The sequence below is a fragment of the Convolutriloba macropyga genome, chromosome 12 (assembly GCF_964194025.1).
Source record: "Convolutriloba macropyga chromosome 12, txConMacr16.3, whole genome shotgun sequence".
NCBI classification, from domain to species: Eukaryota; Metazoa; Xenacoelomorpha; order Acoela; family Convolutidae; genus Convolutriloba; species Convolutriloba macropyga.
Window position 1 is genome coordinate 22,522,217 of NC_134479.1, and position 27,813 is coordinate 22,550,029.

General features: G+C 34.0%; 1 protein-coding gene across 7 annotated transcripts in view; it reads right to left on the reverse strand.

Moving 5' to 3' along the window:
- LOC142351019 (uncharacterized) overlaps positions 1-27,813 on the reverse strand; it is a 179,842-nt gene that overhangs the window by 89,050 nt on the left and 62,979 nt on the right. The window contains exons 1-2 of one of the 7 annotated variants that reach the window (XM_075403077.1): positions 7,163-8,059; positions 6,590-6,609 (exon numbers count right to left, since the gene is read on the reverse strand). The exons of 5 other annotated variants lie outside the window; for them this stretch is intronic. In XM_075403077.1, the coding sequence (XP_075259192.1) occupies positions 6,590-6,609; positions 7,163-7,305 (163 nt within the window). In that variant the 5' untranslated portion in view covers positions 7,306-8,059. Of the gene's footprint in view, positions 1-6,589; positions 6,610-7,162; positions 8,060-14,573; positions 15,635-27,813 lie in introns of those variants that run through there. One more of the 7 variants, XM_075403074.1, reaches the window with a different exon arrangement.

The window sequence follows — 27,813 nt, forward strand, 5'->3', positions numbered from 1 at the left end:
CGCATATAACTGGACCAGCAGCTTTCACTGTGACGTTAATAATTTCATCAATTCCAGAGGAGCTTTTAGACTCCAAATTCTCAAATATTTGATGGATCTCAATGGTGTCAGTTGGATACGGATACACGCTGAGGAGACTTCCGAAGTTTAGTTCATAATTTGAGGTGTTCTTTAAAGCACTTCTCATTTTAGGCCAGACCTCAGCAAAGATATTGTTCAAGTTCTTAGCGATTTGCTTCGGTTCATCAAGTCTCTGACCAATCTCTACTAGAACGGGTATACTGCACTTTTTTCCTTTTATTCCCTTTAATTCAATTAAGAACCTATAAACTTGTCATGAGTATCCGATGCATTTATTAAACTTTTCAAGATTAAATTCTTTTTTCTTTTATTAATTAACTGAAAAATGAAAAACTGTTGTTACTTAGCTCTCCAACTATAGTTTGGAAATTCAATGCCCAGACAGTCGACGACAACCAAGCTGGTTGAATACCTGCATGAAGTATTCAGTTACTTGACTCGCCGAATTGACCGTACCTCAAAACATTCTACGTAAGTTTTCAGAAAACTTTCGACAGTGCCACATGAAACTCCTTTGGAAATACTACAAAGCTACCTCTCATGTAGAAAACCATCAGAGAGAGAGAGAGAGAGAGTAAATTCCTCAAGATAACCCAATTTTTTCAATAAATTAATCAGCTAAGACAGATCCTGGAAAAAAAAGATACGACATCGAATAAAGTTATTCGAAAATTTTTGCAATTAAATCATAGTTCGCTAAAATGATGCTGTCCCTCAAGTCATGTACAATTTTAGTGAATACTGACTGACTCATGTTACACAAATTTGAACCAAATATTCCATTAACTATAAAAATATTTAACAATTTAGTTCCCCGATATTTTAGCGAATTTTTCTCTAGGATTTTTCGACACTTTGGAATTTTCCGAAAACTCTTTTGAGACCTCCTTGTTGAATGTGTTGTCAAATCAAACTCATAGAGGCAATTAAGATAATCATCAGCATGGAGCTTATTAAGAGACCGTAAAACGAATTTCAGTAACTCATATACATAAAGCTCCTGCACTGTCAAAATATTTAAATTGTCGAAGTATTCGCTTACGCTTTGTCGATATTTGAGAAACAAGATAAGTCAAAGAAATTTCTTTTGCATCTTCAAAATTGGTTCCAATGTTCTGTAGCTTACACAGCCGTACACTAGCAGTCTATATTGAATGATTGGTTTAATGTTTGAGGAATAGTATCTCAACAGAACATTCCTTGGAACATAATGTCGCAATTTGGACACTATGCAACATTGTCTTCCAAGCCTTTCTATAACACTCTCTATGTGTGGTTCAAAAGACAACTTTTTATCCAGAAACACTCCAAGATACTTACAACTATTTAGAACATTCAAATTTTCATTATTTAAATGGAAGTTAGGGCTAGAGGCACTTTTTCCTAAGGTTAAGTTCAATTGACACGTTTTCTTTATATTCAGAGTAAGTTTATTATTTTGTAGCCAGTCACTGACTGCAAGCAAATCTGCTTGCAGTTCTTCTATTGTGCAATTCGTTCCCAAAAGGAAGGTGTCGTCTGCGAAAAAGAAAGCTTGACATTTCATGCACGTAAGAGGAAGATCGTTTATATATACCAAAAACAATAAAGGTCCCAAGATGGAGCCTTCAGGAACACCACATTCAACTTTGCGCCAATCAGAAAAAGCGTTTTCATTTTCCACACATTGTTTTCGATCAGTTAGGAACGATTCAGTCCATTTCAGGCTTTTACCTCTTCTACCATATCTATCAAGTTTATGCAGAAGTATGTCGTGATCAATGGTGTCAAAGGCTTTCTTTATGTCGAGGAGAAAAGCAATTAATCCCATTTTCAATTTGGAGTCACGAACAACGCTAAATGCTTTTTACGGAATCCATAAACTTGTCTTGAGTCTCCGATGCATTTATTAAACTTTTCAAGATAAAATTCTTTTTTCTTTTTTTTTTAATTAACTGCTCAACTTTTGCCCGAGCGGCTTTGAATTTTGAGAGCTGCCTGCAATCAGATTTGTTCTTCTTCCATTTTCGATGGAGATTTAGTTTAGAAATTTGATTCCTCAGTGATTTGTCAAACCACATCGGGACCACTTTTTTATTCTGTTTATTCTCTCGCATTGGTGAAAAACATTGAAAGACTGCATTGAAAGTGGACAGGAACTTCTCAAAATTTTCGCTTACATTTTGCCCGTTGTATGTAATGGCGTTTTAAGAATTTTCAAGCATTTCTAGAAAGCCAGTAACCTCTTTAGGAGATTTTAGAAAACTGGTATCTCTGAATTTTTGACACTTGATCGTATTTTCCCCGTCAATGCCGATTGTCAAGACAATGGGTGCATGATCACTGTAACTTTGATTAGTTAAAACTTTGTTATTGATTACTCTGATACCATTTACCAAAAAGTGATCTAGACAAGATGCACTTGTTGGATCTATTCTAGTTGGTTCATGAATGCAAAAATCATATCCATTCGATGCTATCATATTCATGTATTTTGAGCTTAAGTAATCAGCTTTGAGCGTATCAATGTTGAAGTCACCACATAATAGAATTTGGTCATATTTAGTTGTTAAATGTTCAAGTGGTTTATCCAGTTCAGTGATGAGTACAAGCTTGTCCGACCGAGGTGGATTATACACCGTTAAAAGAATCAGATCTTCTATTCCCACTTACACATGTATGAGAAGACTTTCATCTATTTCGGATTCAAGTTCTCCTATCAAAGCGACTTCACTTGTAGTTTGAACAATTATACCACCCCCTCTCCCGTTCCTCGGTTTGGACAAGCATGTAGTATAATTGCTTAAATTATATAAACCAGGATCATCGTCGGTCGATAACCATGTTTCTGTTAGGCGTATTATGTTAGGCGGAGACTCAAGACAATTCACTAGTGCCTCTCGCTCTTCATGATGTTTTTTTCAAGGATCTAGTATTGAGATGCATAACAGCTAGCGATTGAGAATGATTTTGTAGACAGTGCGATTTATCATTTATTAATCAACAGCCGTGGGATCAATTTCACTTTCATCACCTCCATCAGACGCCATGTTTGAGGCCCTTGCAATTTTAGCCGGTTGAATAGCTTCTACTACAGCTGGAAGTAATTTCTTCAAAATAGATTCAGCTAAATTCTCCGATTCTAGCACTGGGGAGAGGCTCAACGGTCTTTTCCTAGCTGGTGTGGGTCTTTTTAATAGTGTCGGTAGCAAGGGTGTCCCATTAACCACGAAAGATTCCGGCTCTTTAGAAAAATTGGATTCATCGGATACCATTTGGTGGTTCAATTGTGCAACTGGAATTGCTGGCGGATATGCTGGTGGTCCACGAGTTATTTTCGGCACATAGGTTTTTTTGAAAGCATCCAATTCGGCAACAACTTTCACTTTAACAGCACCACTAATACTTGAGTTTTTGTTGAAAACATAAACTTCTTGTTTCCGGGTAAATGTTGATAGGTTCATGCGCGATGCCTCTACTTTCAGTTTTCGATCTGACGGAGCAAGGCACTCTTCCACAAAAATTGGCAGATCTTTGCTGTTTTTTATGTTTCTCAGGAAACTTTTGCTTCGCCATACCAGGTCACGATGCTGATGATACAAAAACTTCACAATCACAGGCGCAACTTTTTCATTATTCAAAGCGTGACATGCAGCAAGATCCCAGGACTCTATCCGCACTTGATGAACGTTGTTCAAAAGGTTCAGCACCGTATTCCAAACATTCTCTCCCACATCAATACTATTGAAGATAAGGCAGGTCTTTCTAGAGTATCGTTCCAGTTCCAGAACCCTGTCTTCTATCTTCTACGGCATTGTGACACTCTGCTGTTTTGCCTTCCACACGATCTTGTCGATATTGGAGTTCCTCAATTTTGCAATTTTGTAGATGGACCAATTCTGTTAGTGTTGCGACAGCTCCCTTCAGTACAATAATGTTGCCATCGCCATTGTCTTTTATCAAATTCACAGCTTGATTGATTTCGTTCAATGTTGCCGCACAATCAGGTATCTCATTCTCATCAAACATGCCTCGCTGGCTCATCCCTGAAACTATTTAATAAGTTTATCACAACAATTAGGCTAGATTAAATGAAACCATCTTATATGAGTGAGTTGGATGTCTTCAGCGGCGTTCCTCAGGGCTCCAGGGTGGGGTCACTTTTCATTTTTCCTACTAGTCCTCATAAACAACTTACCATCCCAAATCATGTCAAAATGAATGGGTTACGCGGGCGATTGCAAATTCATTGGAGCCAACCAATGACACAACATCAATGTCGAACACAAAAAGTAAAACACAACATCAAAATTTTGGCGCTGGTGTGAACATAACCTCATCTCCATGAATCTTGCGAAAAGTAAACTTCCCTGTATAAAAGTTACGGGGCAGGTTGCATTACCATTTTATAAATTCGAAACAACAAAGGTAATGAAAGATCTATGTGTCCAAGTAACCGACAAATTATCCTGGATTGTGCATGCCAAGAGGAGAATCAAAAAAAACCCTCCCTGAATTCTCTCAAAGCAAAGTTTAATACTAAGATGACCGCATATCTCTTATGTTGCGCCGATGATTAGTTATGTTATGGAAGCCCGCGAAAGCTGATCTGACAACTATCAAAAGAGTACAAGGGAAAGCGGTATCTTGGATCTTTATGTCAAGAAACAATGTCATCCCATACAAAGATAAACTGCTCAGTTTAGACATCCTTCCTATGTACTTGTACCAAGAACGTCAAGTTGTCTTGTTGTTTGGAAAAATAGTAACAGAGAAAGTGCACATTGACTGGCAACGTCATGTAACTAATACTGCAGTCGATAATCGAAGAGTGCGAGTAACCAGAAACTTTGTTTTGCAGACAATTGAGACTGAAGAAACGTGACCTGTTCGGTTTACTGGTCTGGAGCTTGCATTTTTGCCAACCTACTAATTGATCACTTGAAATATGACATTCTTTTCGATCCTCATTATTAAATCAAATTAGTGGGTCTTTACAAATTGGTCTTCGAACGCTGATACAATGAATCAGACGCATGCACCTGGCGAATTTTATGTGGCGGTAACAACTGCAGAGACGTTAGGAAAATTTAAACTATTTGAGAAATGATTTTTGAATCTTCAATAATTGGGCTTTAAGCGAGCCCTTGGATATCCCAAATCGTTTTTATTATTATTAGGAAACCAGCACAAATTAAAATCGTGGGCTTAAACTCTGAATGAACACAATTTCCATAGCATGAAAATTAAGAAGCGTAAAACACGACTCTAAAAGCCAAATTACTCACGAATGCGAAAAAATACTCAGGCATGATGGTCCGGCAAAATTTTTTGCGCAAAGTCCCCAATACAGAGCACGTGCAATTACGCACTAAATCACTTTTCGTCTGTGTGTGCAAATAGTATGCACCAACTAAAGGGTGGGGGGCACATACGGAAATGATCCCAAGGTTGTCTTCACAAGCATTTCCGAAGACCAATGAAGTGGTTCAAAAGATTTATAAAAAATTCGAGTAAGAATATCATTGTTTCTGCATTGAAACGCGATGACATAACAGGCCTTTACGTTAACTTTTCTATTTCGCTTGTTTCTAAAACACTGAAAAGGGGGATATTTGCCAAAAAAAATTCTCAATAAGTATGAAAGATTGACCAAAAAATGCTCCTAAATGAGCAATTAATTTTGTTATGAACCACACAATTGCACTATTATGCAACAAGATTTTTGAAAATGTGAAAAAGTTTGAGAAAAAGATGAGATACAGCTGCGCAACACGACAGATTCGCCATCATATAATTGTGTGCACTCGCTTTCTCTCTGGACACAATCATAGTTCTCTATCTCTATAGAAATACCACAGACGGTGTCAGGACAATTTACCCAATTCCAATATACCCAACGCCATTATACCCCGTGCCATTCATTATACCCATCCTGCAATTTTACCAAATGATATTTTCTCCGAAGGCAATTTCGTTTTAACTTATTGTTAAAATTACCAGAACGGCTGTGTAGAATAATAAAAGGGCCATGCCTCAGTAACCCGTGGGACTTGATATGAAGCTATCACAACCGAACATGGAATTAAATTATCCGCTTAAGTATGTTAAAACATCCTTGTAATAGCAACCGCAATAATACAGCAATTGAATTATTGACAAAAAGATCAAAAAGCATCGGGTAAATTGACATAGGGTTTATTGGCATTGAGTATAATGTCGCTGGGTAAAATGGAATCCGTTAAATTGTCACGTAACCCCAGGCACTTGATCACTGCGAACAGTCGATATTTATCTATGATCTATTGCAGATAAAATATTGATCTGCTAGATAATGTCTATCTAATGCAACCGATGATAATCAAAACGTTGGCTAATGAATGCGATGAATGCGACAAACGAACGTATCTTAAACGTAAACTTATTCGGGTTCAGTTTCATCTCCGATATGATCAAATGGCCAGACAGTTATGGCAATGAGGTCAATAAACAAATTGTGAACCCAATTATCAGGGAGTGCTCAACGTACCTTTTCCTTTGCTTCCAATCCTGAATATAAACAGTCAGAGCTCTTAGAAAAAAAGTACGGTCACCTGTTTCATATCTTGACGTTGGCGTTGTCATAGCTTAATTATACTTGATAATCTTAAGGCATCAACTTAATTTTGTTAACGACTTTGTTCTCCATCAAAAAAACTAGACGTGAACTGTTTCTCTACAGTCAACTTTTCTTCACGCTTTTATAGTGAGCCCTATCAAAATTAATTGATAAATTCACCTCCTATAAATTCAAACAATATAATCCGTTATTTCTTTTTTTTCAAAAGAAATGCTATCAAGCCGTCAAATTTTCCGAGACCCAATTGAGAATTTTATCAAATAAAAATCACATAAACAGCAGCTCCTTATATAATATGACTATCTATAACTGATATTTTAAAACCCGTAAATAGGTGTTTTATAACTGTAACGGCTAATAGGCTGTACAAAGTATAATCAAAGTAAAAAAAACATGATTAATTTTGTAAAGCAGGTGTATGCAAGCAAAAAAATTCTTCGAGGGAAAGGAACCGGATCCCGCAAAATAATGAAAAATGCATACTCTGTTAATCCCATCTTTGTGAACTCAAGAGTGGTCGGTGGAGAGATGTCCACTTTGGTGTTTGAGGACTTTTTGTGGCTGTTATGATGAGCAGGACTAGCAAAGAAGCTGTAATGCACTGTCGGTATATTATCCACAGACATAATTTCCCAAAGCTTGTTACCCTCTTCTGCAGCAATAAATCAGACCCAAAAATTCGTCTTTTGCTTCTCAGATTTTTTATCCCAAATTCTCCCAAATTCTTCACCAAGGTTTTAAGTGGATGACTTTGGTGTCATCCCAATTCTATTAAAAAGTAATGACAAATAGTAACAAACAATTTTAGCAATTGGGTTATAGATAATCGAAGCGACACCAAGGAGGGCGGCGTTTGGATTTTTGAATTGATGCTATAACTTCTGTAAGTTTAACATTGCTGGTATGCTATGCACAAGGTTGTAACAAAGTCATAGAAGACAAATATTTCTAAAAAATTGTTTACGAAACATTTTTTTGAATAAGTCATGACAAATTCGATAACTCTATAATTAATATATCTCCTTAATGTCAATAATTGTTACGAATTAAATAAATTAAAAAAAACCAATTTGAATTGGAAACGGTTGAATAATAGCAATTTAAAAATCAATTAATCAATAACCGCTTAGAATTTCTGCTTAGGTTTTTCAGCTTCAGTTTTTGTCACTCTTTAAAAGTGTTCGGCGTAAATACTGATTTTTTACCTGGTTAGAATGACGCAAGTCACTATCAACAAGTCAACACTAGCAAAAGTTAAAAACTTTGCACTGAAAGCCGAGAAACAAAATAAAATTGTAACATTTGTAATCTTTGATCAAACATTCCAAATAATATTATGGACACACCAACGTTTCAGGAGCCGAAGTAAACAAATCAACAACTAATATGTCAATGAATCTCATTAAACATCACAAACTCAGCTATCAAATGATGAAGTTCGCTTTATTATCAAATGGAAGTTCAATAGACTGTCTATCGGCACTAGGTCACATAATCGAAGATAACCATTTATGAAAACTATTAATTAAACGACAAGTAGCCAAATGTTGGTGTTCAACATTTGTTGGACAATAGATTGATCTTTATATTGATTCAAATAACAAACTCGATTTACAGAAAAGGAAAAATCCGCAATAAAAATCCCTAAATTCAACCAAAAAGTAAGCTCTCAAATCCAGCAGAAAAAATCTAACCCTGCGAGTCAAAAATCTTAACGAACCAATCAACGCTTGTCGGTAGCAAAAGAACAGTTCAAATTTTGTAGAAACGGATTGATCTTAACATTGATTCAAATAAAAAACTCAATGATGCAGCAAAATAGCAAAAACAAAAACTCAATGATGCGCAGCAAAAATAGCAAAAATGACAAACCCGATTAGGAAAAGGATCTTTTGTGTTTTTGCCATCCCCCAGTCCTATAGAAACAGTCTGTTTGCACCCAAAAACATGGTTTGGTCCTTCTAGATCCCTTATTTTAGAGATAATATATTGCCGGCACCGGCAGATGATTGGAAGGATTTATGATACCAGGTGCCAACAAAGTTAGTGTCATAAAGTTATTCCTCTGAAAGACGAGCAGAAAGTAGGAGAAACAAGCATTATTCTTTCTCGCTGCTTATATTATAAGTAAAATCTAATTGCCAGGCCTGTCTAAATTTCAAAATTTTGCTGCATCGTTAAATTAAAGATGCCCTTTGTGCATAATTGTATGTGTATGTGTAAATGTATGAAATGCAAACACAACGCAATAAAATTTATAATAGGCTGGCGGGGGGGGGGGGGGTGCAAATGGACGTGGCGGGCAGTATCAGAAAAGATCCTAGGGAAATTACCGAAATCCAACCAAAAAACGAAGAACAAATCCAGAAGCAAAAATTCACTCGCTGAGAGCCCACTATCGGAAGCATCATTTTTAAAATAAATGTTTGGCATTAAGGAATACTAAAGCGAAAATCCCATTCAATTACCTATAAAGTCAGTAAAACACTAGTTACGAAATTAACTTGTAGTCCAACGAGGACTCAGACAAACTGTAAAGTTCTAAGATTAGTGAGATGTTTTTGCCGAAACAAATAAAACAATGGAAGCAATGAAAACCAGTTGAATAATAAGTAAAATATGATCGAGGCGGTTGAAATAAATATTTGACTGAGCATTATATTATCTGGAAGATAACATCTTACAGATACCTAATTTTAAAAGGCCGTCTGATTCATTTTAATAAACAGCCTCAGAAAACACGGACAATCGATCTGTTTAACATCTGGACTAAGCATTTTAATTTTTACAAGAGAGCCAATAATTTTATTGAACGTTTGAGCCTAACTCAGTTTCAATAATCAGTTTTAAGAAGACTTCCCGATATGGGTAGTCATAATATCTTGGTCAACAGTGTAGAAAAAATATTTTGTTGTGCACAATATATTTCAATGAAAGACAAAAAACAGAAAAGGATCATTTACTGCTTGCAAAATTAAAATTGACTAAATTTTGATTGCAGTAGAAAGTAACTGTTACACTGAAGATTGCCAGTAAAATAACCATAAGTGATCTTTTTGACTTCAATTATGTTTTTAACAACGAGTAAGAAGAACAAATTGGAGGCATTTTTAGATACGCAAGAAAGGCTCAAATTATAGATGAGATATTATTTTAGCACTCAGCCTAGTAAATACATGGGCATTGTCCACTTTTTTAATCAACTTTATTGCGTTTAGATTATTTTGGGACACTATTCAGTTTAATTTTTCAAATCAAAAATTGATCGGAACATTCAATCTTGTCAGGATAAAATTAACAATAATCCGAATATGTGCATTTAAATACACGTTGGAAAACGAATATATTCAGCACTATTATACTCGCGAATTCTGACCACGTAGTCATTCCTGATAAATGTGATCAATAAATACTCAAAAACCAAAACTTCAGAAAAATTCGATCTAAACGAAAAAACTGAAACTTCAGCTAAAAAAACAGTCGTGTCCAAAAAAACGGTTGTCTACAAAAACTAAATCGGGGCAAAAATAGTGCTCAACGATAGACCTCTTTTTCGAAGACACCATAAGCTGCAAAATTATCTTAGCGGACCCATAAAATCGAAATGAATAACCCATTTATGAGAGAAGATCCTGCTATGACGTATAATTGACAAAGTGAGGGTCAAAACTAGTTTTACTCGATGAAAACTAAGCTAAGCTGATCATAAAACTAATTCAGGTTAAGTAGCCATAGTAAATTTAGCTGTTCTCTAATAGGTGTACTTAAACATTGAGATCGCTCATAGTTCAGCGAAGCACAGCAATATATGGTCAAAGTTTAATTGACTTAGATTGAAATTTGTTTCTCAGAGACGAGAAAAGATGGCGGCATTTTGAGCAATCAGTTCAATACAACATATCGAGAAATAAAATAAAAACAAAGGAATAATGAGAGAAAAGTTAATCGACAATTGTGAATGAATGAAATTTGGCATAAACAAATGAACATTTTATTTTTTTCTCAAACCAAAAAATATTAAATTAACGTTAAAAATGGTTAATTATCAGAAAAATCGGAAAGTAAAATGGCAAAAAAACAAACAATAATTTGTCATAAAATCCAAAAAAAGTTGTTCGATCGGAAAAACAAAAATAATCATCAAAAATTAAAATGTCCGCCAGCAATGTTAAACAATAAGCACCCGTCAAATGTTACAGCAATAATGGTAAGTTTAGAAATAATCAAAAACTTTCATATCAAACCAAAAGAAAACAAAAGAAATTGACAGTGCCATTTTGCAGCGAAATAAACTAAATTTACCACCAGTCTCAAATTAACTGCAGTATAGTAACCGTAACTATTTTGATACGTATGTCCAAATATTTGCGTTAAGATAAACCAAATTCTTTCTTGTACGTTCAATCTTCGCGGCATTACAGGCCGTTTCACTCCAAATAGGTCATCTGAATAGTTTCTAGTCTTTTACTACAATCACGATGCACGTTGCCGTGTGCTAGTAATAATATCAGTTAGTAACTGTGTTGGTTAGTAAGAATTGAACTGAATTTTGACAGCAAGATTGAACAAAGATTATGATGTTTGTGACACGCAATTTGAAGTGTGAGAACATTTTTGCGATCTCAAGGAAAATTACGGGCAGTTAGTATTATGCTCAATCGTGCAAACTCTTAAGGCTATTAATACTTTTGACTTCGAAAAACAGCATGGAATCATAAGGGTAACGAGTTGATCAAATTATGATCCTTAGATTCTGATGACTTGAGATGAAAGGTGATGTACAACGTGCAGCATTCAACGAATATACACTATGGTACCGAAAAGCTACGTACACCTGAAGATTTTTTTAAAAGCATTACAAACACCAAATAACATAACGTTTTGAGTTCAAATTTATTCTGTAATAACGCGTCATTATATCTTCAGCTCTTTTTAACGTCTAACAGACGGTTTGCATAGTTTTCATGCAGGTTTCTCACGACTTCTGCATCAATTTCGTTCCAAATTTCAGATACTTTTTTTTCTAAATTTTCCCAAAAAATTGTCTGTTTTCGTAATCGCTGCTTCAAAATCGCCCATAAATTTTCAATAGGATTCAGATCTGGATAGTATGCTGGCCATTCCAATACCTTCCCGTCCTTTTCTTGAAAAAAACTCCCCATAATCTTCGATTTATGCACAGGAGCATTATCTTGTTGAAAAATAATGTCCAGAAAATACATCTTTTCTATTCATAAGTTTCCAATATTTCCAAATAACTGGCAGCGTTTAGCTTGTATGGACACTTAACAAGCATTTTCCGTTCATTTGATCGTATTTCATCCAAAAAACATCATATTTTTGAGAATTCGCCTCACTGCACCTCTGGAAATTGTATTGTAGCAAAAGAAAGCGTTATTAGTAACTCTAATGCCCTCCAGTAAAGTCTTGGTATATTTCAAAAAATCTCTATATAACTTTGTGTTGGAATTTTGACAATTTTGGGGTCTTCCTTATGATTTTTGGACCCCGAAACTGTTATTTTTTAGAAAGCGTTTGTATGCATGTTGTGCACTGGATCTTGATTTTAAGTTGAGTTGCTTTTGTAGTTTTGTCCATGAAAATCCGACGTCTTGTAGCGCTACAAATTGGTGAACAGTGGAAGAACAAAGTGGTTTAACTATCTTTTCTGTTTTAGTGGGGAAAGTGAGACATTTTTCTTAATAATTTAAAAGCAGAAATGCTGTACGTAGCTTTTTGGTACCATAAGATTGATTTTAATCAACATCAAGCACATATTTTCTAAATTTAGTAAATTTCGAAACTACGAATGTATCAAAACGTTTGCTGACTGATTAAGCATCTCAAAGCAATTGCACTGAATATGCACAGTTATAAATTCTTTCAATTTTATAAAATATTTATACTTTAATCTGTCTCCAACTTCTTCTGCCTCAGATTTCTCAGTCTAATAGCTCAAGCGTGCAAACTATTTTTCTAGAATAAATTATCAAACCCCTCAAGCAAAAAGCGATCACATTCGAAGAGATTAAACGTCACCAGAGAAAAGATCCAAAGTAAAGAAACTGCACCATATGATCCTCAGACTGTATTTAAACTACACAAAATTTATCAACACAATAAAACAGAAGAAAACAACCCAGACAAAAAATATTCACTGCTCCTACAGTGTGAAAATATGAAGTCCTCCAGTAGGATTATTTGGATATGCTTAATTAATATTTCTTCAGATAAATTAAGTATTCATAAGAGATCAATAAGAGATCAGAGGAGACTAATTGCTGATTATGAAAAAAACACAGAGGGAGAAGTACTGCAATTCAAAGACCTACAATTACCGATGAATTTTCATTGGCTAAATAAAAATTTAGACCTAGAATGTAATATGAATGGGTTGCAAAAACTATTTTAAAAAACACAATCATAAAATCGAAAAAAAAACAGTAAAAATGTGTTATTTTGCCGCAATTGAACGAAAAACCGTGAACGAAAAGGCAAAATTTAGAAAGCAGCATACAATATTTTTTTAAAAAATGAACCAATTAGATCACCGTTCTATAAATAACCTTTGGAAACATTTTCATGGAGAAAACTTTTTCCCGGGCGAAGCAAAAAATTACCCAAATTTGAAATTGGGGACAGCTCCTAGCTCCAGACAATTATTCTAAGATTGTGAAAAACAAAATTTCCAAAAAATACGCCAACATTGATTAAAAGCCACAAAAATGGAGAGCAATAAACCAACAAAATAATGTGCGTAAAGCACATCAATTCAAGCTTTTGAAATGAATTTCAGTGACGTTTGGCAACATTTGAACACAAACCAACTAACGTCTGGCGTTCTCCAACGAAAGGCAGAGGTTCAAATCTGGATTCAAATTTGGGGTGGTATAAAAGATAAATTCATTGAGGAGCTTGAAGTGTGGTGCAGCTAGAGCTCATTCTACAACATCAGTATGGACACAGAGTGAAAAAAGAAAGCCATTTTTGGCAGATTTCTTTTACTACCTTGACGCAAGGGGTAAAATTAAATTCAAGAGTTCAGCTGCTAAAATATGAGCGAAGGGAAGCCCATCAACCGAGTAAAAGATTATTCGAGAATAAAGAGAAAATTTTTGCATAAAAAGAGACACACGTAACTACCATAATTGCATCAGACTTCGAGAGCATTTAAAAGTCTTCAAGTAATCGTTGGTATTTTAGCCATTTAAAAAATTGAAATTTTCCCGAACCTTACTGCAGTAATTAATCCTACCGTAGCTATGAACTTTTCTGAGGTGCAATCTCTTATTCCATTCCTCGTAAAATACTCAGACTATACAAAGACAAAAATTAGAGCTCATCATTGCCACTTAACGGATATAAATTCATTGATGAAGGTACTTTCGGCATAAAATTTTGATTAACTTTATGTATGGAAGTGGCGCCAATTAGGACGCGAAATAAAGATCAGCGATCAAAAAATCTGAACGAGCGCCATTTTGAGAACACAAAATCAAGAAGGCAATATCACAAGCCACTAGACCCGAACGATCTTAAAAAGCAATTCATCAGGCCTACAAAAGGAACAGGACCGAAACAATTGCCGCATACTTAACCAATTAATCATGTCAGTCTTCCAATAATTTGTTAAACTATATATTACACTCTTCGGCTTCCCGTTTTTGTTGGAGTAATTTCTTTTTAGATAATTCATAACTCCATGACAGTTGTCATCAGAAAAGCGCGCGGATTTCTGTTCAACGGGCAAAGTCCTGTTTGCATAAGAGTGCTTTCAACAGTGCTACCATCGGCAGATCGGCAAACAAATCAGAATCAAACAAAACGTCATAGATTAAGGAAAAACCATAATTACCACAGCAAACAATTAACTAAGAACGATTAAAAAGCTAACCTCTCATTTTTGCGGGCATTGCTGGTGGCAACGAAAACCGCCGCATAGAATTAACACCACCGCCATTACATGGCACGTCAAACGGCGATAAATTAGCCGAATTATGCCTGCCAATTGTAAATGGTAACCCGTGTGGTAATCCATTTTCGGCTAAATCGTCAGTTTCGGCCACGTGCGATTCCAAAGACTCGTTTTCCCGATCAGAACTGAAGTCTGTCGCGTCATCCGGGGAAATAATTCTGATGTCACAGATTGGTCCATTAATTCCAGTCATGATAACCGCAATTAATATGAGAAAAATTGCACAAAATTATAGAATAATATTTACTTGATGGAGAATTGTACCGTTATTTTCTTAAGATTTCTAGTCTAAGATATTCATCATAATCATGTAAAACTCCTTATATTTTGCCATTGATAACCAAAAATGACAACGACTCTTGCTAAATTTAGTTTTTTGGAGCGTAAAAATTTTAAAATGACTTTTGTAAATGACCAAGATATAAGAGACGTCAGCAATTCTGTTCCGCATGAGAACATTCCCCTCAAAGACGGATTCTGACATCTGCCAGATTTTAGAAGGCAAGGTTATTAGTTATCAAAAGTATATAATTAAAGTGTCATAATAGAGTTAAGCAAGTAAGTAAATGCTAAAATAATGGAAATAACTCCATAAGAACGGACTAGATATATGATATTGGATGATTAAAACTTCATTAACGGAGAAAACAAATTTCCAAGTTGAAAGAAAGTTAAAGTAAAATCAGGATAGCAAAACACATTTTCGATATTCGGTAGCATAAAATACAAATGGGGAAATATTGTTTAGAATATACTTAAAACAATCAATGTTCTAAAGCATAAAAACATATGTAATCCATCGGGCGAAACCAAAAAATTAATCTATCGAAAATAATCGTTCACGCCACGGAACATGAAACCCATGCATAAAAATTAGAGCACAAAGCAATTTCTCAACAGTGAAGATAAAGTTGGAAAACAAAAACAAGCAATTTTCTTTCGTCCGTTTTAACTATCTCTGAGGAATTCAAATGGAAAACGAAACAGCATGGAAAGACAGCCCATTAAAGCTTCCGTACTACATGGCATTATTATAGACGATATTGACTAAGAGCTGTTAGATTAAAATTTAAGTTAAAACAACTTGAACAAACCGAGCAAAAATTTGACAAGCTTTGACGTCCAGCTCAGATTAGTCAAGGGATTTAAAACAAATTATTTTGAAGGACAGAAAGCAAAACTTTGTAGTAGGTGAAATTTGACCCAAAGCATGAACCACTAAAATACCTCAAAATATATTTTAAAAACGATAAAAACGAATTTTTGATTAAGAATTCGAAAGCTCATCTGAACACAGTTTTCCGATAAGAAATCTAAGTTCAATGTACTGAGAGCATTTGAACAGTTTCGACAAAAAGTAAAGTGGGCCTAGTTTGATTGTGGACTAAACAACTACTTGAGGAACGAACAAAACATGCATTTTTTTGAATTTTTTACTCTAGATAACTGAGTCCATTTGGATGCTTGGGCTGTTCTGTAGATTTTGTTTTGATTAGCAGCCATATTTAACCAAAATTATATGGGAGTCCTTTCAATGTTTTCACTTCCAATAATAAAATTAGTTTCGTCAAGTAGAAAAACTTTCCTTGTTTTCACAAAATACTAGCCAAAACATTGTTCTACCGGTAAGCGAATAGGTGACTTTTTGTTTAAGCATTGCAGAGGAAAAAAGAAGCAAAAATTGGTAGCCCTTAGAAGCTAGTTTTGAAATCTGTAACAAAATAGTAATATTTTTTGCAGGTTCTGAAAAGAGAAAAATTATTGAGCGGTTTACAGGTGGAGTTTGAATTAATTTGATTATATAATTGTTGTAAGTGTCTTAATAAGATACACTTGAAATGAAATTATTTACAAATTTTTGCAAAAACAAAACGAAGTAAAATTTCAATTGTAACCTTCTAAAAAAGAAGCAAAAGGACATTTTTTAAAAAAAAAATGTAACTGTTTTTAACTTAATATAGCACAAAACCCTCATTTTTCAGAAAAGCGCTAATTTTTCACTTCCTTTTACTTTTTTACTTCCTTTTTTCCTTTGAAATCAAGAAATAACTACAAAAAATAAGCTTGTAGTCAAATTCTGTAGTTTCATTCGCCCAAAAGGAACCCAATTGAAAACAGTGATAGTCCTGATGTACAGGGAGCACATATAGCCAGCATATTGCCGGAAAATTGCCGCCGTTGACGCGCTTGATGCACGTCGGGATTTAAACAGAAAATAATAAAAGAAGCGATAAATTGGCCAATTTTTTTTTCTGTTTTTTGCAGTTTAAGTTGGATTCTAAAACTATACTTAATTCAGCTTCTAATCTGAAAACTTTAAAACTTAATGACAATATCAGCTAGCAAACACCCTAAAGAACTTTGATAACCTAATTCTCAATAACTTAATGATCGGGCTTTATCGGTTTATCCCGTCTCTTTTGATTTATCCCGTCCGACGTTGCGTAATTGAATGCCTGAAAGAATTTAAAATCCATTCAGTTAAACAGTGAGTGAAGTAAGTCAGAAATCAAACGTGAAAATTGTGACTTATGTAAAAGAAAAACAGGTAAAGCGAATTAAAAAAAAACGTGCGCCTAAATAATAGCCGTTGAGAGGCTGACAGCGGCTTTTAAACCATTGAAAGACATCGTTCATCATTTCTGCTAGCTTTTTCTGGGGTCTTCTGGGGAACATTTATGTGCAAACTGTGGCTCATATTGCACACTTTCTGATTCAACCAAGGCAGTATAAGAAAATTAATACAACTTTCTCATTTAAGAAGGGGGAAGATCAGAGAAAAATGTTGGAAAATATTATTCAAATTTGCCAGTTTTTGCGGGTACAGCAAATGTACCGAACACTAATGTCCTTGGGTATTTTTTGAAAATTTAATTTATTGAAAATTCATAGAATTAACCAAATTTTGCGTACAAAGGTCCAGAAAAACAAAACAAAACTTTTTCGAGAGAATAATTAAGAAAGCTGTATTTCATTCTAGTTTCTGTTAAATGTTCCTGGTGCTTCAACTGACTTCTTAATTGAAACTCTCCATCGGCTCTAGTTGATTGGCTATTTTAGTCGACAGAAAATGGGAAGCAGCAGTCAAAATAATTTAGCCTTCAATCGGAAATAAAAGCCTATAATTAGAATTTTTTGAAGAAAACCAAACTTTTCTTGCATATATCGATACGAATGCACAATATACCTTATGATCCCCTCTTAGTTTTTAGTGTTAGAAGGTTTACTGGGGAAAAATTTGATTCGTTAAGTGTCTCGTTTTGGTTCATTCAAATACAGGACAAAAACAACTACTTGAGGAACGAAAAAAATATATTTCTTTTTGAGTTTTTTGATTTTAGATAACTGATTTCATTTGGATGCTTGGGCTGTTCTCAATATATTGATTAGCAGCAATATTTAACAGAAATTATATCGGAGTCCTTTCAATGTTTTTACTTACAATACTAAAAACAGTTTTTTCAAGTATAAAAAATTCCTCGTTTTTACAAAATACTAGCCGAAACAATGTTCGACCGGTAAGTGAACATGTGACCTTGCAACAAGTGTGCAAAGAGTTTGAGAAGAGAATGGAAACCAAGTTTTCGTTTCAACACTGCTACGTTCTTCTGAACTGCTATTTGGTTGACGTTTAGGCACAGTTTCTCCGATGGAAAGAGTAATGAATCATCGTACAATAGAATCCACCATCGTAAATTGATCTATTGAATTCAAAATTGCGTTAATAAACTCATTGATAAGGACTTTATCAGTAGTTCAAACGAAGCAGAAATTAGAAACGTGAAAATCTATTTCTAAATGTGATTTCAACTTTTGTCCAGTCGCTTATTTGTTTCCTATGTTTAGCTTGATATTTACCGCTGCGATTTCTTTTGCAAATGGTTTTGTATCTCTTTTCACATTTTCGGTGCAACTGATCGCTGTCTCTGAACATTAAGTTCCTGTGAACAGCTGTTTTATATGGCAAAATAACCGACAACGCAGTGGTCCTTTATCTGGTAAGCTTATATCAAAATTAGGGTTCTGAAGTTTCATAATGAGAAAGTCGTTATCAAGGTTGACTGCGGAAAAAATACCTCAATTTTAGCCTCGAAATACTGATAGTCAAAAAGCTGTTCGTCGCAAAACAAAGAAGTTTTTCTCAAACTGGAGACCAAATTTGGTACATTCAGTGCTACGCACACTCTCGCACAAAGCGTCTTGTTCATTTTCTGTTAAGATAATTTACTTTCTGTTGTTCTGCTGATCAATTTGTTTCAACTAAGCTCAAAAGCACTTTAGATTTGACTACCGCAATAATTTCTTTCAATTACATCAATTGCAGGAAAAAAAATTGGAGCATGAAAATTGTATCACAGTAAACAAATTTGACTCTCTTTATCAAAAATTTTTGTGCTAAACGTTCTCTAAATCATGTCTCCTTTTTAACCATGAGAAAGAAAACTTAACTTCTGACTTCCAATCAATCAGGGTTAGATAATAAATTCATTATTAAATTAAACAGTGCTAAGCTACAAATGTTAAGCTCCGAAGTCATCAACTTTATCGTTTAGTTCTTGGATTAATTAAAATAGGAACATTTTCAAACCCTTTTGAAATCATTGAACATTTTGAACATTTTCAAACCCCTCTGAAATTGTTGAGCTATCGGTTGTTACGAATCAGTCACCAAAAAGTATTTAAAATTGCATAGACTTCTCTGGACTGATAATGTAAGCATCATTTCATTCGATCATTAATTCTTATCGAATGTTAGTTTTATTTAACTTTGTTCATTCCTAACCATTTTTTAAACCTTCTTTCGCATTACTAGTTTTGTAACTTTGTTCCGCCAGTTTTACTATATGATGTATATCTAACAAAATTTTTCAGAAAATATGCCAATGAATTGATACGCATTTTTGATATAATTCTGTGAGGAACCACTAATATCAATTTGAGCGTTTTATTTTTCCAAACTTGACATACAAAATAAGTTTTGAAAATCTTGGATAATGACAATCTCGTAATAAAAAAACATGGCTCTAGTTTTTTTAATGATGTTTCTTTTTTTAAGTTTTTTTTTAAATGAGGACTGTTTGTTGGACTCGTTTAAGTCATTAATTGCATCCGTAGAAAAAAAAATAAAAACAGTCAAATCGACAGATCAATGATTCAACACAATGATTTTTTAATCGGAGACAATTAATTTCAGTGAGAAAAAACATTCTAAAAAATTCATGAAATTCTATTTCTTTATGCAATCAAGTCCCAATACCATAATTGTATCAACAAAATAATACTCAAGAAATTACAGGGTATTTGCATGTTATTGGTTCTACGAGCGAACAAGTGGCGATCACCTTTTTTAAAAAAAAACAAATCAAATGTTGTTCGTTCCACTTTACTTTGAAAAGTATATTTCCTGACGCAACGTTAGACAACTAATGACAAATTTAAACCTATCATTGAGTGATTTTGAGCATTATTGTTTCCAGTTTCAGAAACATAAGAGATCAACGTTCATTAAAATCTATTTTGAAAATTTTCAAAACAATTGCTTTTTGTACATTGCAAACGTCGAAAACAACAGACAAGCAACCACTCCATGGCTTGTACACATTGGAAACTACAAAAAAATGTCAAATCAACTTTTAACAGCGCCATAATGATGAAAACTTCTTTAACGAAAAGGGTTTTTTTCTGTCTAACTATTACAAATCTAACTGCAGCCGCAAAAAAAAAACGAAATTTGCCATATAATCCATAAACGTTTCTAGTTCCACTAGAAAAAAGTGATGAAAAACAAAAAAGCACAACCTCCAGATTGCCAGCAAATAGCTGCAGTAGCTCTGCAGATTAAGGTCTGGAAATAGCAACCAAGAATAAGACACACGAATTTAAGAAATGAAGTATTTCTCTCTTAACAATGATGTGATTAACAACAATGATGTGACTGCCCTGAAACAACCTTCAATTAGAGTGTGATACAATTGTTTGACCTTAACTCATCATTTTAGAGCATGCATGCAATATTTTTGAGCTGCAACACAGCTACTAAAAACAAAATCAAAAACTAAGAGTAATTTTTTTTTGTGTGTCCGAGAGCTAACATTCATGTCACCTATGAACAACAGAACACGAGGTACAAGCAGCCACGCTATATCAATGCACGAACTAATTGAAAAGTCGCTTTTCAACAAATTTTTCAATAATTTTGCATTAGTTCTGTTAAGAAAATTGGCGTTTCAAACATTCATTACCTTCACAACTGTGGTTTCCACTGTTCCCCTCAAATTCCTTTTATTGCAGCGCCACAAAAAAGACTATTGTCATGAATGCGAAAACCAACTGTTAAAAATGCAAAATGCTTGAATAAAATTTTTACTAACGGAGAGTTATCATTTTCTATCAATATTTAATGTCTCTAATCTCATGCTTTATTGAAACCATGCATTAAAATCCAAATTAACTACTTTGTTTTGAATTGGAAGTTATGAAGATTTTTTGGCTGCTAGCCAGCGTTTCCTTGGAATTCCAAATGACATTACACACAATTTAGTTTCAAGAAATTGGCCAAGGTATCAGAAATTATTGTTCCGAACCTCTTGAGGGGGGAGGAACTATATACTCAAATGGGTTTTTTTTTGTTCCGTGAATTTTCGCCGCTCGATATATTCATCGTAGAGAGTTGAGACTGGTATCATTAGAAAGCTCGTCCAGCGTAGAATATGGAATTAAAAAGATTTTTTTAATTTTCGTTTTGTACGGGGAGTTATCGAGGTTTAAACTTCTGAGAAAAGAAGAGTGAATTCACATTGTTTTATTCACATTTTCCGGAATTTTTGCCTAAATTTTCGTCAATTTTGCTAAAATTTGTTATAATTTTTAAGAATAGTGTCGTTGATTTTATTTTTGAAGACGAACAAGCATTGTTGATTGTTTTGATTTAATTTTTTTGGTCAAAAAATCTGGATAAACATTTCAAAATTTAGCCTTTTTCATCAAAAACAGCACGAAATAAGCTACTTTAGTCCACTTTGATTAAATTTGCCGACAGTACACCCCCAAACAACACCCATACAATCTTTGTAGACTCAGAGGGGGGCTATTTCTACTTCAGAGTCCGCTGAGAGTGCACTGTAGTTAAAACTTTGCCGTTTTTTGCTAACTTTACTCGTTGATTATCAAAATTGCAGAATTTATTTTGAGTTTTCAACTAACAAATTATCTATATCTACAACATTCGAAAAGTCAATTGTTCCTAATGGACAATAAGTATTAGCAGGGCTAGTTTTGGGCCATTCTTGGACTGTTGCAATCCAAAAAAAATTGGGTTGTAATCAGTCGGTCTTTTTTTTTTTTTATAATAATAAAGACCTTTTTATAATAATAAAGTACAGAACAAATCAAATCAAAGCTCAGGAGTGATAGGTCCAACCAATTCGCTTGCTCAGCAGCTCCAAACTAATGCATTTACTTTCTTAATTGAAAGTTTATGGTCGTTTCTTTTTTAAAAAATAACTGACCTTTCAATAAATAATGGCTTAATTAACTTTTCCTCTATTTTTTCTTAATTTGTTCAATTTCGAGCTTAGTGTCAGCAAAGAAAGACTGCTTCTTCTTTCTACTGACTTAACGTTTATTCTCGGTTGCAGTTTTAAGCCTGAAGTTATTGTTTTCAGGCTTTGATGCTACAAGATTTCAGATTTTTGTTTGTTTTGATATTTGCCAGTTTTTCACGTTTTCTAATTTTGTCAAATTATCACATTAATGACAGTTCTCATGTCACATTATTAGCATTCAGAATAAGGCACAATTGAACATATTAAAATCCTGAAAGATATACATCATCGTTTTAACGGCCTCGACGCCTCTTTCTTGAAGAAATCAGTTGAATTTTTTAATTTTGTCTCTAACTGTCATTTATACTTTGTCGTTTTGGTCGTATGAAACTTCCTGTATAGTGATAGCTTTCATTGGCTTTTTATGGAAGAATAGAAGAACCGATATTCTGATATTAGTAGATAGCTGATGGCTTTCATGACTTTGAAAACAATCGTTTTCCAAAATTTAAAAAAAAAACTTTTTAACTTCGCAATTTTGTTCTTTTTATGTTTCTTTTTGTTACCTAATCTCGTTAGTTAATTACAGGTCAAATATGACATTATGGGTGTCAAGGAATAAAAGGGATTGGTGTCCCAAAATCTTTTTCTTAAAGAATTTGTTATGACCTTACTGGCTTCGACACCGGTTTTTCACAAAAAAAAAGTAAATTAATTTGATTTTTGTCATATTTGACGTTCTTTTTGTAAATTCAAGAAATATTCTGGATAATTACAGGTCTCGAGGACTTCCTTTTCATGAATAAACGACCCTATTTAAATAGCTCTTTTGGTAATTAATGCCTTTCATGACATTGAATGTAATTTTAATTCCAAAAAAAAATTAAAATTATTACATACTTTAGCACTTCGCTTTTTTGTCTACTTGTTACCTAGTCTTAATAATGAATGGCCACGTACTATATTATAGTTGTTTGAAGAAGGCGCAATTGAATATATTTTGGGGGCCAAAATATGGCTTGACGGTTCTGACAGCGTTTTCTGGCAAGTTTCAATTGAATTTTTGTTTGTTATTTTTTGTTGTTCTTTTCAGCCGCTTAAAAAAATGAATAAGGACAAGTCCTAATGCCCTTCTATAAAAGCATTGGTAATCGCAAATCTTTGGGATAATTTACTCGATTTCTAATGGTCTTCATTACTTTGAAGTTCATTTTTAAAAAAAAAGAAGCAAATTTTTTAACTTTACTGTTTTTGTTCTTTTTTGTCTAATTGTTACAAAACCTTATTTTGGACTGGTCCGTATTTTTTCTTGTGATTTATAATTTATTTTGTTTAGTTTTAGGTATATCTGACGGTATATTGATTGTGTTATTAAATTTTGTTTTTTAAAACGGACATAAAGTTTTTGATGTAATTAATGTTTGTTGTTGTTGTTGTTTGATTTTGCTGTTCGTCTTGACTCTCTTTCTTAATATTGACATATTACAGAAATTTTATGCATCAATTTTTACTCCACTGAGTTATTTGCTTTGGAGGCTATCTTATCGTTCATACAGAATTTTTTGAAAAAAACTTGGGCTTTTTTGGGATTCGCAAAAAATAATTTTTGGGTTTTTCTATCTGTTCCTCATTTGGTAGACAATTATGCCAAATTTTGGATGGGCGGGGTCGGAACCTTATGTGCCATCGCACATTACCGAGCCGCCTTGTTTTCTCTAGAAAAGAAGCTATTTTTTTTTCTTGTACACATGAACAAGAATATGTGCAGTTGCTGGTTTTTATTTAAGGCAAAAATAGGTTCAAAAAAGCTTTGCACACTTTCAATTTTCCCTCTATTAATCATATTGTCGAGCTTGCCAATAGATTTAGTTGGCAAATAGAGAGTAATTATCCTATAGCTCTACATCATCAAGGTTTAGCATCTTTACAATCAAATCATGGAGACAGTCTTTCTTGTTATTCAAATTTCTATAACTTCCAATTTATTTGGCGACTAATGCAAAAATCCCATGTAGAAAACTTTTACATGAAGAAAAACTTTTCTATATGATTGCTGAGCAGTAATTAGTATCAGTATAGCATGTATTTTTCAAAAACCTATAAGTTTCTTATCCAACCGCTGGAATTCTATTTTTGTTTCATCAATTTTTTTTCTTCTTTTCGGAAGTTTGTGAATGAGAGAAGCCGGAATAATATGTGCAAACGCACATTTACCAATCCTTTTTGGGTGTATAAAAATTCCCAAAATGAGAACAAAAAATATTTAAATTTTGCACTAATTAGAATCTTCCAATAACATTTTTTTTTACAAAATAACACCAGTACAAATTTTTGCTCAATTTGAGATTGCTTACTGGCTGCACAGGGGTAATTCTAGAGAATCATTCAAAGAAAATAACTAAATCTGTTTCGTTCGTTCGAACCAACGACCATAGCGCTAAACTAGTGAAGTAAACTAAGTGATTGTCTTATTGATAGCTAAATAAAACTAATTTTCTTTTTCGCTTCCAAAATCAAAAATGTTTTATGTGGAAGATTAGAAGAAAAAGCAGCAAACAGAAATTCATTATAATAATGAAGATAAAACGATTTCTGTTTCAAAGCTTTATGGAATGCGTTAAATTAGCTTTTTGCTTCAAATCTCAATTTAGCAACTTCAATCCATCAAAAAAAGTCTTCCATGCAGCATCATAAATTGTGTCTCTCAGCAGTACGAGGGCGGACAAGGAGATAACTATTCTGGTTTCTACGCTTTTGAAAAGAAATTTATGTCAAATTGGTATATATAGTCGAACAGTGTTAAATAACGAAGACCGTTGTTATTTAATTGAAATGCGCTAGAAAATGAAACTGTAATTTTTTTCAAAACGCATCTTCGTTAAATAAAAGTTCAAACTTAATGCGGTAAAAAACAACCACGCACTGACGCAGTTAGAGGGGTAAAAATTAATTCAGAGCATTACTGAGCAAAATTAGAGATAATCACGCATTTCAAAGGCATCAAAGCAATGAAAGGAAAAGAACAAAGCTTCAAAAGTGACGTAATTGGAAAACTCGCTCCGTGACAATTTAACGTAACTTAATATACCAACACGTCATTAAAACGCATTACGCAGGACATAACTGGAAATCTTTCCCGTTGCCTAAATGATGAGATAAATGGGGTTGAATTTTAATGCTTTTCAAGATTCAATAGAAGTTTTCTGAAAAGATTGCTGATGAAATGAGGAAAAAGAAATTTAAAGATTAGAAATTTACAAAGGCTTTTCAGATACAGCTGGTACGCTGAAGAGAAAACTGACGGATAATCATTTTTACAGAATCTTTATTGACAATATTCGAGTTTTGACGTAGCCGACATTGTTAACCAATTTAGTTACCAATCAAATTTTGCTTTGGGACCAAATTTTGCCTTGAAAGTAAAGTTGAACAAGTTAGTCTATTGTTATTATATTTTTAAAAAGGAGAGCAGAAATTATTATGTTTTACAAAAAAGCATTAAACAAAATGGATCATTTAATTTTCCGGTAACCTTGATGGCGAACAGCGATATGGTTCAAACACTGGTATTTTCAAACGATATGGTATTTTCAAACACTTACATAAAGAAAATAAGAGAATGCAACGGAAACCGATAGATTTCTATAAAAACAACGCACTTAAGTGCAAGTTATCGGGAGAGAAAATGAAATAAAATCAAAAAAGCTTCCGCTATAAAATCGGCTTTTCGAGGACACAAAGTCTAAAAATATGAAAGAGAGGGCAGCGGGAAAAGGAGAAGGAAAAGAGATGCGGGTGATTATTGTCTCAGATCAGCCTACACCAAATTTGCCCTCAAAATCCTCCCCAAAAACAAGTAGCAATCGCAGTCGCGGTAGCACAAAGGCACTTCACCGCCTCAAGATTTAACGCGCTAATAAAGCCTCTAGGGAAGCGAACGAAATTTGAATAATTATTGGTAAGAATAATTCTTGCCGCATTTCTGCCTGAGCCGTATTAATGTTCAAGATATCGAAGCGATGGCCAGGAGGGAGCGTTAAATTTATGAGCGAGATTTGACTGGACATGAACTTTGCCATTTATGACTGCTTTAAAAATCAATGCGCCCAAATATACCCCCCCCCCCCCCAACATTTACTAAAATCATCAGTCTACTGATTTACCCCCTCCCCTGACCTCTATCCCAGCTCAACGCCAAGGACATTAAAAAACTGTTTTAGTGGTAAACATTTTTTTCAAAACAGATAATCAACTTTCAAATTCAGAAAAAAGGGGCTTTTCTGAAAATTGAAAATAAGCCTCAAACCGAAAAAGAGGACAAGGAAAACGTTCATTAAATGTGAAGAACGTTTAAGGCCTTCCTTGATTATTCTGATTAGAAGTGTATTTTGAACTTGAACATTCTCTCTCACTACAGGGGAAATTCTCCAAGCTATGTGTGCCTGTCTGCTGTATAATAACCACAACTTAATCAGTACCGCTAAACTTTTATAATTAAAATTTAAACAAATCAGAGAAACGTAGTTAGGCGGAGAACGATTGATTATCAAAAATATCAAAGACTGAATTTCTCAAAGATATGGGGAGTTTTCATAGTTGCCGGGAAATGGTGGGGGGGGGGCGTAGAGTCAAATAGTCTACTCTCAACAGAAAGGGGAGGGGATTTTGTAGAGTTAATTTGAAGCTTAGCCCAGGGTCGATAAAAGAATTGTCTAGACAGGATTATAGAGCAACGAGTAAAACTATGGTTGAAAATGGATGAAAAAAGCTCAAAGCATCCGGAGTTTTTGGCAAAGATTATGATTAAAATAAAATGGAAAGCACAATCGATCAGCTAAAATTCCTGGTAAAAGAGTCCGTTTTATAGAATGTGGACGCGATAAAATTTGTACAAGTTTCAGTAGAAAGTTTTAAGAGCTTTAAAAAGTTAATTTTAGTTTTAGGAAGGAAATAGAGCATATAATTGGATTTAAATGTGATTCTACCAGGTTGTGAATTGATTTTTAACTTTTGCACTGTTTATTTTATTCTTGCCACAAGTAATTGGCTATAATGTTAATTTACTTGTTTAAAAAAATTATAAAAATGTAGCAAAAGCTCTCGTACACATGCAAAAACCATACAAATTCTGCCACAATGTTGTATTAAACTTACATCAATATATTTTGTCGATATACTCCTCCCTTATCTGAATATACCAAAATCCACCGCCCGTTTTTGCCACAGTTACCAACTCCGCCTTTTTGCAGACGTGCAGCATAAACAAAAGCCACCAAGCTGTAAAATAAACTCAAACAATGTCAACCAAACTTTTTCAGCAGGCTGTCAAATAGCAATAAATAAATATCCGCACTGCCATTGTAAAGGCCAAATTAAAATAGTTATTTTAACATTATGACAACAGAATAATGCTTTTAATTCTCACGTATTAAAAAATTTTTTCCGTTATCATTTACGGTACAAGTAATAAAATATTTTCGCAAACCGAAAAATGTCTACAAGGAGGTCATACCAATGCGTGAAATGGCTAAAAAAATAATGCAATAAGGGTTTGGTATTACAATACTAATTACAATAAGAGCGGCTTTAGTAACAAGCCTCCGCCCACAATTGAC